At 35.3% G+C, this 13,594-nt stretch overlaps 1 protein-coding gene across 12 annotated transcripts in view; it reads right to left on the bottom strand.

Annotated features, from left to right (window-relative positions):
- Positions 1-13,594, bottom strand: part of LOC122519503 — a 149,553-nt gene that overhangs the window by 8,374 nt on the left and 127,585 nt on the right. For 10 of the 12 annotated variants that reach the window (XM_043638984.1, XM_043638985.1, XM_043638983.1 and 7 more), the window contains 6 exons: positions 5,930-6,063; positions 3,795-3,885; positions 2,221-2,469; positions 1,655-1,925; positions 1,061-1,559; positions 299-566 (listed from right to left, as the gene is read on the bottom strand). In XM_043638984.1, coding sequence (XP_043494919.1) covers positions 299-566; positions 1,061-1,559; positions 1,655-1,925; positions 2,221-2,469; positions 3,795-3,885; positions 5,930-6,063 — 1,512 coding nt within the window. Of the gene's footprint in view, positions 1-298; positions 567-1,060; positions 1,560-1,654; positions 1,926-2,220; positions 2,470-3,794; positions 3,886-5,929; positions 6,064-10,196; positions 11,190-13,594 lie in introns of those variants that run through there. The other 2 variants (XM_043638995.1, XM_043638992.1) reach the window with 2 other exon arrangements.

Below are 13,594 nucleotides of genomic sequence, written 5' to 3'. Positions count from 1 at the left end.
ATTGGATCGTTGAGAATAAAAAGTAATTACAAAAAGTAATTATATGGTTGTTTAACCCATAGTGCCAACTACAGAGACACTCATTTATTAATTTATATTATTACATTGCTTGAAAAAAACACGCGTGGGTTGTTCCATCCTCGCGTGATAATGTTTCAATGAATATTATTTGAATTACGCAAATTAAATGAAAATTATTATACAATTGATATTTTTTTTTCTTTGATATTAAAGTGAATACAGAAAACTTTTTAAATTCCATAACTGAATTGATTAAAATAAAATGAATAAATTGTACCAATTCACCCCCTGCTCTATCGGCGAGATAACTGGCACCATTCCACAAACATTCGTTCGCGTCCTCCTCGAGTTCCAAGGGATTGTGTTCTTTGATCGCAGGGAGTGCAGGTATTGCGGTACAAGCATTCGATTCTTTCCACGTTGTAGATTCTGTTTGAACGAGGTCCTCTGTCGACAAAGAAAAACTCCAGTCTTCTAATTCGGCCCTATCATATTCCAACTCGAGTAGATCTCGATGCTGTTGAGCGCTTCTGCTATCGTCCAATCTGAAGATACGATAGGAGAAACTTATTATAATCCATCGATATAAAATGTATATATATTTCTTTTGCGTGAGAAGTTTCGATAAATTGAACGGAATATAAAAGAAATAAGGACAAGTAGGAAATATTAATAACGTTCACTACTAATTTTATATTTTATGCGCGTAAGATTAATTACGAATTATTTTCCGTAGAAAAATAATTATGAAACGATAAAACATCCCCTGTTGTATATATATATCGGTTATATATAGAAATGAATTTATTCGTGAAAATCTGATAAAATTCATTCTTTTTTATTCATAAATAAGTACCTTGTTTATAACGACATTTTATTTATGAATTAGTCCAATACGTAAACATCTGAAATAAATTTGAATAATATCGAGAGAGAGAGAGAGAGAGAGAGAGAGAGAGTATTTGGTATTATCCATCAGAGTAATTTCCGTGGCAGCAAACGTGTATAAAGGTTTAAGGAGGAAGCTCGATGGACGAACCTGAGCCATTGCTGTACGTACTCGGCATCCCAGCCCTCCTCTTCTATGAGAAGTAGGGAGGAGGATCCCATGGGGCTCGGTAATTTGTACGGCGTGAAATTGCTCGTCGCGGTGAGTTTCAAACAAAGATGACTGTCCGAGAAGCTGCGCATCACGTGCTGATAGGGTAAAAGGTCTTTGCTCGGTGGATAACTGTGCCGTGGATTAATTCCAACCGTTAAATTCAGAGGTAGGAAGAGAACATCAGGATCCCCGGCATCTAACGCGATCAAACGCGCGTCCGGTGAAACGTCGCCTTCGGTCTCATCGGTTGCCTCTTTGAGATCTTCCAATCCACGCGAGGAAGGTTCTTGACGAGCACCTTCACCTTGAACATCGCTCGACATTGTCGAGTAACCCTCATCTCTGTTACCACTTTCAGGACTCTCGCTACCTTCCTCTTCCGCGCCACCCGTCGTCCCATTTGACGCTGATCCTGAACCCGTTGAAGGTTTTTGACCTGAAATAACAAATAAAGATAGAGGAAAGGAGGCTAGGAGCGGCAGTGTGTCAAAGTAAATCACAGATTGTTATTTTATTTTTCAAATGTAATACCTAGAGTTGGTCTGTTTCGTCGACACTTTGTTGCAGCTGCCATAACGGGTATTTGTAAATTAAGAGAACGTGGTCTAGAAAGTGGAACCCAGGATGGATCCAAGCTAAGGGCAGCTACCAATGCAGCTGGCCCAGCTTCGAGTATATTTTGTATCAGTTCAGTGGGACTTCCAGGACTCGCTGCTTGAGCTAGGAGACCTGACAGTGCTCGATTTTGAGCTTCGAGTTCTCGTATGCGCCTCTGTAACGCACCGATCTCTTCCCTGAAACCCTAAACAAATGTGGACATGTATCAGTACATTTGAACTCGTTAGTGGCATTATACTACTCATGGGTGTTCTTTTCTTTAAATGTATTTAATTAAATTAAAGATTAATTTACACAAAATCTTCTTCAACATTTATGTTAGTACATGCGAATTGGTTTTAAAGTTCAGGGAATATAAAGTACTTTAATTCATGTCCAAAAGAAAAAAGAAAAGAACTATAGTAATAGATGCGAGTTCTAAGCAAGAAAGGGAAGTTAAATAAGGGAGGGAGAACAAAGAAGTGTAGCTTTCGATGAACCTTTTGGGATAGAAGGGCACGGACCACCTGGTTGGCGACGTCGTCGAGGCACCGCTCGTATTGACGACGCTGTGCGTCCGCGTCACGTGCCAGAGCTGCGTGTTCGCTTTCCAAGGTCGCCAAACGTGCGACCAAGGCAGCGTGCACCTCGCCAGCGCAGGCAGCTTCCAATCCACGCAACTGACCGCGCATTGACTCGTTCTCCAATTGCAACTTTGAGATCTGGACCTGATACTGATGTACTCGTGCCTAAACAAGATAACGACGGGTGGTTAAGGATTATTATAACACAAATGGAATTTTTTTCTTTTTTTTGTTAATCTTGTTTTCAAGTACCTACTGATATTGCATTTATCGCAATTAGCTGGTAGAGTTAATAAAGCGTCAACGCGTTATTAGCAGAAAGGCGGTTAACGTTAAATTAGAGCTTAGGAGCTGCCAGGGACAGGAACGCTAATAGAGGGTGCGTGTGTCTGATTTATAACGGTCGTACCAACCAGCGGTTCTCTCATCCCACTGTTAATGTCTATCCTCACCCTCTGTATTCGACCCCACTCCCCCATTCTTCATCATCCTACCCTTCCAGCCCTTTTTTTCTCCACGGTATTCTTTTCGAGAGCGAAGGGTAACAACGATTTTCTGTCATCTTCGACCGGAGAAAATGGAACGATTTTTTTTCACTTCTCCGATTTCAACATTTTTATCTGCGGAATTTCATTGAGTTTGGCTGCGTAGACGGATACTATTGTCTTTTATGTGTACGTGTATGTTTGCAAGTAATTTATATGTGTATGAAGGTATAAAAAAAAACGTTTTAAAATTTTAGGATCTAGAGTTGATCGATAATAAAAGATATTTTGTGGGGCCTACAATGTGAACCCTCCAGTCGGACCAAAGTACGACTCTTTTAGAGGGAAACCGTCCGTGAACGAGATAGCGTAGTACATCGTAAAGTATAAAGGGCTGCTAGCAAACGTCGTATTTACGGTTCCCCTCTTTATCGAGCCATACATAGCTGCATGAACTTTCCCTTTTGTTGAAACTCTGACTTGCTATCTCTGATTAATATAGTTTAAAGTTATATACGTAAATATACCTTTGATGATATACACACGTGTGTACAATCAAATCGACCGAATGCACATACGTATTTCTAATTTGTTTCTACCCCCCTCTCCTCCCACCGAAACAGTGAGTTATAGTGAAACGTTGGTATTTGTTATTCGAATAATTCTGAAAAATACTTTATAACGATATAGGAGGACAATATATATAATAAATAATACCAATATATTATATATTGGTATTATTTATTTAAATATAAACTATTTAAAATTCTGATATCAAATCAAGGTACGCAATGTACCCGACAAAAAGTTCAACACAATGTTAATTGTTAATTCATAACCATAGATTAATCTTTGTTAGATATAAATTATACTCTTGCTTATTGTTAGTATAGCGTGCCATTATATATATTTAAAAATTTGATCAAAAGAAGTTTTGAGAACATTAACTCGCGAATAATGATGGTTGGCAGCTGTTACGCTGGTGTGGGGTGAAATTTTTCTTACCTCGTAGGATAGCGTGAGCGCGGTCTTTTCTTGCTTCAACTGTTCGGCCCTTTGCTTGTGTTGCAACAATCCACGCGATGATTCTTCCATTCTACAACAACAACAACAATAATAATAATAATAATAATAACACCACACACATATAAGAAATCAAGGTAGGCGTTAAGAAGAGTGCCCCACACGGTTAAATTTTAATCCTCACTGAAATGATCCTAATTGAATACTACCTCTAACGATTCTTCCTGCTTCTTCTTCCTTCACCTTTTCTACTTTAAATCATATGAAATAAGAAGAAAGAGATAAAGAAACGGATAGAATTGGCTTGATACGTGTATTCTTTTTTTCTCTTCTTCTTCTTCTTCTTCTTCTTGAAGAGAAAAAAAAACTCTACGGATTCATCCGTAATAAACGAACGAAAGGTACAACGAAAAATTGGAAGTTTATATTTGAAGATCGTTAAAATAGGCTTTCCGTCTCTTTTTCTTCCTTTCTTTCTTCCTTGAGTAAGCCGATTTTACTTTCGTTTAGTTCCGTAAGTAAGCACACACTTGGAAATATTGGAAGGGCTAATCGGCTTTAAAAGCTCCTCTCTCGTTAAACTTTCGTATTTGTATTAGCTCTTAACTTAGCGCTACTAAAACGATTATGAAATTGATTTTCTCCGATTTGTAGGTACAGAAATTCTTAACATAACTTCGAAACATCTTGTATTTCCTTGTATTGGGGGTTAACCAATCGGTAATAATATTTTTCATTAAACATTTTACATTTAAATAAATAAAATACTGTTATATTTCTATTTTGTACAAAAAAATTTCAAACTTAGTAATTGTTCATTTCGATAGAATAAAAATATTGAAAAAAATGTTGACACTATTATTTATTAGGTCAAACCTTTTGACAGTTTTTATTCTTATTAATTTATTATCAGATAATTAATGTACCTTCGGTTATATAGTATAATATTTTTTCTCCCCGTATCCTATATCAGTTTTTTTTCTTTTTAAATAAATCTATTTTATCTATCTATTATTCTCTTTCTCTTGTTATTTTTTTAAAAACACATATCGATCTTTCCTCTGCTCAATTCTTTTGATATTCTCTCTCTCCATGTACGTGCGTCGTTGTCGGGTCAAAAATAAAGAAGGACGAACGATACGCACCTATATATCATTGGACGAAAGCCAATATCGATGATTTAGCATCGAATTCTTTGGTTATCGGCGCGTGAAACACTTCTCTCTACCCCCTCCCCCCTCCCCGCCACCAATCTTTCTCATTATTTATACGTTATAACCTTCCTTCGGGCATTTTTATACCGCGTGGTCTGGTCCACCGAATATAAAATACCTACCACAACCAGCTTTCTCTCTCTCTCTCTCTCTCTCTCTCTCTCTCTCTCTCTCTCTCTCTCTCTCTCTCTCTCTCTCTCTTTCTCTTTCTCTTTCTCTTTCTCTTTCTCTCTCTCTCTCTCTCTCTTTCTCTCACTGCGGCTCGATGAAATAAGCGAGGAAATAAGCGACGTTCATAACGTGTTATCGAGTCAAACGAGGGAAAAAACCGTGCCAAAGACCAATGGGTAAGAGAAAATGAAAAATACAAAAAAGAAAAAAAAAGAGAGAACGAAAATCTCTGTCATTACGTACATGTTTGTATCCGGATAGGGGAGGAGGGGAGGTTTCTTTTTTTATTATTTGTTATTATTTATTATTCGTTATCCAGAATTGAAGTAGTTCACACCGTATCTCTAATTTATTGATTTATTAATTATATTTTATTATATTCACCTGTTTTGATTATTGTTTTATCAAATACGCAAGTTTTAAATTTATAAAGAAACAAAATTGCCTTTACTATTGTTCGTATTCAATTAATATTTTGTTCTAGAATAGAATTTTCTATTATCTTTTAAAATGTCTTTTTAAATTGTTACGAATAAATTGGATAATAAGAAATTAACAAGAAATAATAACATGAATAATAAAAATGTTCTGCAATATTTCACGATATTACGAACGAATATTTTCAAATGTGGTATCGAAAAATTAGTATTCATTTTAGAATATTACGAGAAATATGACATGTTCATATCTCTGTTATTAAATTTGTTATATAAATTTTAAAAAATTAATCACCTTGCCAATTCCCTTTGTAAATGGTGTACCCTAGATCTCGCACGTTCGGCTTCAGCTGTAGCTTCCCGTAGCCGAGCTTCGGCCTCCAATCGTTGTCGTCTTTCTCGTTCAACATCTCGTTGCGTAGCCTCCCTCTATAAAACAAGAAAAAGAATGAACAAAAATAAATATAATATGATAAAACAAAAAGTAAATAAATATTATCGATTAAATCTTATCGGTAAAAAACGAAGAAAAAAAGAACAAAAGCAACAATAAAAACACACCACCCACATGAATAATAATAATTCGTTCATTTGCATCGACACGCAAGAGATTTTTCAATTCTCTAACGTGATACGAAACTATAGTAATTTCTTTTTGATAAGAGTTTCCCTCTATTCCTACGATTTCTTATCTCAAAGTTTCCAGATAATTAGATCTTTCCTTGATTAAATCTCGATAAAAGTTTCATCGATCGATACCCACTATCGAAGTAGCGGATTAAAGTAGAAAGAAAATAAAAAGGAAGAAGAACAAGAAGAAGAACAAAAAAAATAAAATAAAGACGAGGAAGAGAAACAGGAGGAGGAAGAAAAGCTCGTCGATCTTGAAGCTCCCTCTCCCCCTCCCACTCTTTCTAGTTCGGTGGAGGAGGGGGAAGAGAAGGAGGATGAGGAGGAAGAGGAGGAGGTGGAGGAATTATTCATGAATTTAAATCGAAGCGTTGCACGCTACATTGATTGCACCCTTTCGAGAATCGAAACGAACTACTACCGAGTGAAAGAAATAAGGATGGAAGATTAAAGGAAGGGAAGGGAAGGAAGGTTGCCGAGTGGACAACATTTTCTCTCCATTTCTCTCCTTTCCTCTCGATTTTCTCTCTCTGATAATTGGGATGACCCGGTCTACCGAAATTCGTGTCTCGCGCGATTTAACCCCATGGGAATTATTGCACCAATAGATAAGCTTATAATAATCAATCCTGCCGTACAGATAGGTTGACAATATTAATTATAAATCTGTTTTCATGTATATTCGTATATATATAGTAATATATAATTTTTATGTTTATAGTTTATTTAAATAATAATAATAAAAAAAAAGAATATAGAGAGAGTTTTTGAGAATTACAATTAATGGGGTTAAAGAATAATATGAATAATTATAATAGAAACTCTAATTAACTTGGAATAAGGTAAAAGTATATAATAATAGGAATATAATATAAAAATTCCCGTTTTTTTTTTTTAATAATAATAAAAAAAATATAAAATTGTAATTGTCGAGAGATATCGAGAGATATTACGAAATTTGCATTATTTAATTGAAATTAGTTAATGGAAATTTATTTTTCACGGATAAAAGAAAAAACAAACAAAAAGAAAGAAAGAAACCTCGAATAATGATCAAAATCAAAAAGAAATAATCATATTTTTAAAGGGGATCAAGTAAATTGAATATAACAAAGCAAACGTTGAACGAAGAATACAGGTGTTGAAGCGTTGAAATTGAAGTTCCATTTAATATTTAGAAACCAATAAAACATTTTCCATCCCCTTTTTGTAAGTATCAGATGAAAGGCCTGTCTTTTGCACTCACCTGTGCTTTACACCTAAAAAGGAGATAAAGGAACACGCCTGGAGAGACGGAAAAAGGGGAGAGAAAAGGAGAGATGATGATTCGTTGTTGGTGGGAAGAGTCAAGTGAAAAAAGGCCGAGGGTTTTTTTCCTGAGAATTTTGCGAAAGCTTTAAGTAAAAGCGTTGCTTGCTTGCTGCCGAAGGAGAACTATCGAGGAATACAATCTGGTAAAAGCCGACTGACCGAACACCGTCGAGAGGATTCAAGGGATGCTTCGAGTGGATTTATGGGAGCCTTAAATCCCTAAGAACGCCATCTACCCCCTTTTCTCTTCTATCCTTTCTTTCTTTCTTTCTTTATCATTCTCTTCCTTTCTTTCTATCTATCCATCTACCTATATCTATTTATCTCTCTCTCTCTCTCTCTCTTTCTCACTCTATTTCTTGTTTTCTTAGGAAAAATCGTGGCTACTTTCCATTATCCGTATAGATACGTCACGTATTTACGACGAATTTATTTCAAGTGGGGGAGAGGGTTATGTACAAATAGAATCGAAACATTCACGAGTAGAAAATGATTCTCGATTACTTTTATTTTTTATTTTATTAAATGAGCCGTTCAGTGCACACATCGATTAACTCCACTTTTTGAAAAATCTTAAATTTATGTGTCAAAACACTTGGTATAGTCATAACTTTTTATATTTATGATAACTTTTAATAATAAAGATTAACATCATTAAACGGCAAAATTTTTGTGGCCATTGAAAAATAAGTAATTTATTTCAGAAACCATTTTGATTATTTTGGCTATTCTTTCTTGTTAATTTTTCTGTATTTATACATTCTACATTATATATGTGAATCTATATTATAACAGGAATTTTAAAAGACAATGTACATTATTTCATCGCGTTTCTCGACTTTTTGTTTTATGGAGTTAATCGATGAGTGCACTGAACGGCTCAAATGCCATTTCTTCTAAAGGAAATATTTCTTTCGTGAATGTGCGTGTGTGAGCAATTTAATTGTTTCGAAGAATATACTGTTATTCGAATTGTTGATTATTAATGGAAAATAATTAAAAGTGTGTACGTAAAAAATAAATTGAGATAATATTTTTGCCTTCGTGAATTAGTTTTCGATAAAAATTATGTTTATACATTCTGTGATATATAAACGTATACTGAATTTACTTATTAAGATATTAACATTTTTTTTCGTTTACACGTTCGAATACATTGATCTATCGTATGTTTACACATTTTGACTTCAGCTGGGAGACTAATATCTCCGATGTTTAGTTTGTTTTTATCAGTCGAACTGTAAGGAGGTCGCAATACCAGCAGTCGAATATTACATACGATATTCAAATCTTCATCGGATAGAAAGATGAATCGATACAGAAGACAAAAATGAGGTAATTGCAGTTTTCTTTCCATGATTATTATAATTTAATTTGAATTAAATAAAAATATTAAAAGTTTTTTAATACACGCACGCACACTCACAGTTGAAAGGTTTGATATTAATAATAAAAATAAAATTATCGAAGTGGAGTATGAATGGATCAAATTAATAAAATAATATTTATGATAGTCACAACGTGTATCCTTTAATGAATCGTGAGATAATATAGTATATGAATCACGTGCTTGTTTTCTAGGTCGAAATTTAAATGAAATACATACATCGAACGTACAATTCGTTTATTAACTCTTCAACGAGCAATGAATTTTCATAATGGCAATAAAAACAAACTTTCCAAACTTCATAGAATTAAAAAGCACGCTTTTTTATGTTCGATTAAAATAAATGAATAAATAATATCGTGTCAAAATATGAAGACCATACAAATGTAAATTTATGACAGTATTATTACGTTGTCAACGTATTCTAAACGTATACATAAATGTATATTATACGTGTTACGTTATGTTATCTTATGACATAAATGTATATTCTCGTTATTCAACGAGTTATTTCAAAGTTATTTTAGGAAAACAGAGAACACTAGTTGGAAAACATCATCGTAGTATAAGAGCTAACTCGAGTGAACGAACGAACGAACGTATGAATGCTTCGTTCATTGCTATCTCGTGAATGAGTTTCTCTCGTGAGTATTACGAACAGCTATCAACAAACTCGTACTCGGCAGTGTAAATGACACGTATATTCCTTCTACGATTTCTTGTCCACATTGATTTACGCATCAAGATATTGTACACGTTTAAAAATATGCGTAATAGGATGCTCGAGATATTAAATAAAATACGCAAAAAAGTATTACAGGAAACGATATAAATTTTAACTCATATTATGTACGTTGGTATATTGAAACGTTTTGATTTGAATATAGAAATAATTTTGTTTATTTTTCGGTCAAATTAATTTCTATCTAAAAACAAACGTTTTCAATTTGTTGCGTATTAAAATTTTCCAACCCATCTCTTCTTAGTATAATTATAAGTTTTTCAATATGTAACATGGTACTTTCTTCCAGATGACCATTTATTCGCTATAAATAATTCTAAGTTAAGAACGATAGATATTTTAAAATCGATCATTACTCTCTATAATATTTAATCGAGAAAGCAATCAATCTGTATCTCTAACTGATTAAACGAGGTAAAAAAAAAAAGAAAAGTAATCGATCTGTGAGAAGGTGTCGGAGTCGAAATAAACGATTACGACGGACACACTCACCCTACTTTGTTTAGTTAGACTAGTGCCCATCAAGGAGCGACGATTTCTTGGTATCGTGGTCGTCGCATCGGCGATAAGATATCGCCGATTGAATGGTTGTTGTTGGTTCTTGTTGGTCGTCGTCGTTGTTTCGATGGTCGTGGTCGTGGTCGTGATTGTAGTAGTAGTCGTAGTAGTAGTAGTAGTAGTAGTAGTAGCAGTTGGTTCGTTGGGCGGACATTCCCGGGCGGAGGGTGCGCCGAGCCCTCCGGCCGTTGGGCAGCGTCGTATTAGCGAGGCCACCCTGCCGAACAAGGGATGATGATTCTCCGCGAGTCCTCTCGCGAGTCCTCTGGTGAGTCCTCTCGCGAGAGCTCGCAACAATCCCAACGCACTATTATTATTGTTATTACTCTTGGTGCACTCACTTGTGTTAATATTTTGTTCACTGCAATCACTCTTAACACAATCTTCTTTATTTTTCTCCACGGTGATGGAAACAACACTTGATCATCGATTAACATAAGTTAGATTATTCTCTTGCTTATATTATTACATTTGATACGCGAACATTGATGATTATTGCTTGTCACGTGACACAAGTTGTATTACCTATGTAAATATACTTCCCCCTCTCCTCCTCCTCCTCGTTTATAATCACGATCGCACTCCTCCTCCAAGCTAACCGAATTTCTTATTCATCGAGCGAGTAGAAAATACGATTGAAAAAATATACCCTCCTTATTTATGTTATAACGCTCTATTATCGAGAGGTAGATAATACAATTTTTTTTACGAGCGGGTCAACACTTTTCAGATAAGAGGCCGCTATTTTATTAAGGCAACGTTCCTTTCTTTCTTTCTTTCTTTCTTTCTTTTCTTTCTTTTTTATTTTTTCGTCTGAGAAGAGAAATATTATATCGGAGAAAATCATAAGGAAGAGCAGTTTATAAGGCCGATCTTTTTTCCTTCATCATCATCATCATCATCATCATCATCATCATAATTCCTTTCCCCTCCTTCTTCTCCTTCCTCCACCACCTCCACCACCACTCCTCTTCTTCCTTCTCCTCCTTCTCCTCCTCCTCCTTTTCCTTTGACTTTCTCCTCTTTCTTTTCTTCTCTGCTGTCAACTCGCGTGATTATGTTCGTTCTCCTCGGCCGACAACATGCCGCACGCGACAACGACCCTTGTCATTCGACTCGTCCCTTCCCTTCGCCCTTTTCGAAAAATAAATAACTCGAAGAACTAGGCAAATAAATAGATGGAAAAAAGAACGGAGTTTACAAAAACAAATAAATAAATATATATATATATATATAGAAACTTGTAGGGGAGGGAAAAAAGGGAAGAAAAACGGACGGAAAAGATAGTTTTCCCGGTGTACGCGTCCGTCACGCGTGATCTTTCCCGTACGACTGAAATTTCCGAGGGCCAACCCTCGGAACACTCCGAGTCTGACTCACACACTGCGACCCTTCTGAAACACCGAACCCCCGACAACACCACCACCACCACCGCCTGCCTGATCGCCGTCATGCTCTTCTTCTCTTCGGCCACTCGACTGCGTCTGCGTTTGCGTTTGCGTTTGCGTTTGCGTCTGCGTCGAACAACCCCTTCTATATTTTCCTATTCTACTATTCGTCTATCTCACTTTCTCACTTTTTCACTTTCTCTCTTTACCCCCTCCTATTACCCCTTTCCCCACTCTCCCCCACCACACCCCTCTTTTCTCTTTCACGTGCTTCTTCGTTCAAACTCCTCTCTCTCTCTCTCTCTCTTTCCTCATCCCTTTGTCGCACTACACACCACCGCCACCACCACTACCACTACCAAACAAACCCCCTCCCCCTACTATCCATCCCTCTCGACCACTCTTTGCCAGCTTGCGTCGTCAGCCGTTACACACTTTTTTTCGAACAAAGCGAGACCCTTTTTCGATTTTTTTCTCTCTTTCTCACTCTCTCTCTTTCTTTTCGCATTCTCTGTGACAAAAATATTACTTATCTACGAATTTTTCTAATTGTTCACATAGGTTAAGAAATTATAATATGATTTTATTTATATGACCGATTTATTGTTGTGATGATTTTTCTTTCGTGTGTATCATTCTTTTTTTTCCTTTTGTTTTGTTTGACTTTCATTTGATTTTCAGATAACGTTATTAGTGATTATTGTATTTGAATTATAATTGATTATGGGAAATTACTTGTTTGCGTTGTCAGGAGTAGGTTTAAGGGTATTTAAGATTATTTCGAACGAGTAGGTTGTATCCAGGTGTTTCAGGATTTATCGATAAACGAGACGTGTCAGTTTGTAATGAGAAATCGTACACAGAGGATAGATCATCCAACGATTGCAATATTGCAAACAGGATTGCACGATCGTTTTAATTTGTACTATTAGAAAATCCAAAAATAGTGTTTCTTATATTTTTCTTTGCACGATGTAAAAATATACGAGCCGTTTTTCTTTTTTTTTCACAAAATTGGTATTAAGTTCGTTTATTATTATTTTGAGATATTTGAGAGTTCGCGTTTCTATTTGATTGAAAAATATTGCTAAATGTTAAGAAATTATTCGATAACAATTAATACAATTGTTCAAGAAAAAGAAAGGTTCTTTTGGGATTATGAATGGACTCGTACATATCATTTTTATGATAATTTATGCATTAACATCTTTTTAGATTAATTCATTAATGTATTATTCTATTATTAAAAATATGAAAATAAGTTATCGATATTTAACTAAAATTAATCATAACTGATTTTTTCAATATTAGATTTCGTGCACCACTTTCATGCACGAGCATGACCTTTTACATGCCTAATTTCCAGCACCTTACAATTGTACACTTATGCAAGTAATTTGAATATTTGATTACATTAAAAGTTTTTCACAGTAATTTACCACGTAAGGAAATGTTCAAGATTTTAACATAGAAATAGAAAGAATACTGGTTATCTTCAGACGCACTCTGTTAGAGACGATTATTCCGTTGAACTCTGTGATACGATCGTTAAAACGGTCCCCTTTTTATTCGCGATCGCGAACCAACACGCTACTCACCGTAATGTGTGATTCACGGTAACGCTTTTTAATGTGTTGGAAACACGCTTTTGTGACGTCATACATCGCATTGAATTTATCTCTACGAATGTTCCAAGTTCGAGGTCGATCCCTTTTTTTTTAACCCTTTCGAGCAAAACAAAAATTCCGATCTCATAAACATTTTTCTTCTTCTTCAGAGATTAATTCAAATGCATAGTTTTGCCCACGAGAACACGATACATTCTATTAAAAATTGTATTTATTTAATTGAAAGTATTTGTCGCTCATGGGTATGTGCAAGTTTTATTAATGAAATCTTACAAGAAATTTAACGAAAAAATTCGATCATATTTTATAAAATTAA

This window comes from Polistes fuscatus, unplaced genomic scaffold, assembly GCF_010416935.1.
Source record: "Polistes fuscatus isolate 324 unplaced genomic scaffold, CU_Pfus_HIC Scaffold3, whole genome shotgun sequence".
Classification (NCBI taxonomy): Eukaryota; Metazoa; Arthropoda; class Insecta; order Hymenoptera; family Vespidae; genus Polistes; species Polistes fuscatus.
The sequence above is the reverse complement of the archived record's forward strand: the minus strand, read 5'-3'. Positions and strand labels throughout refer to the sequence as shown.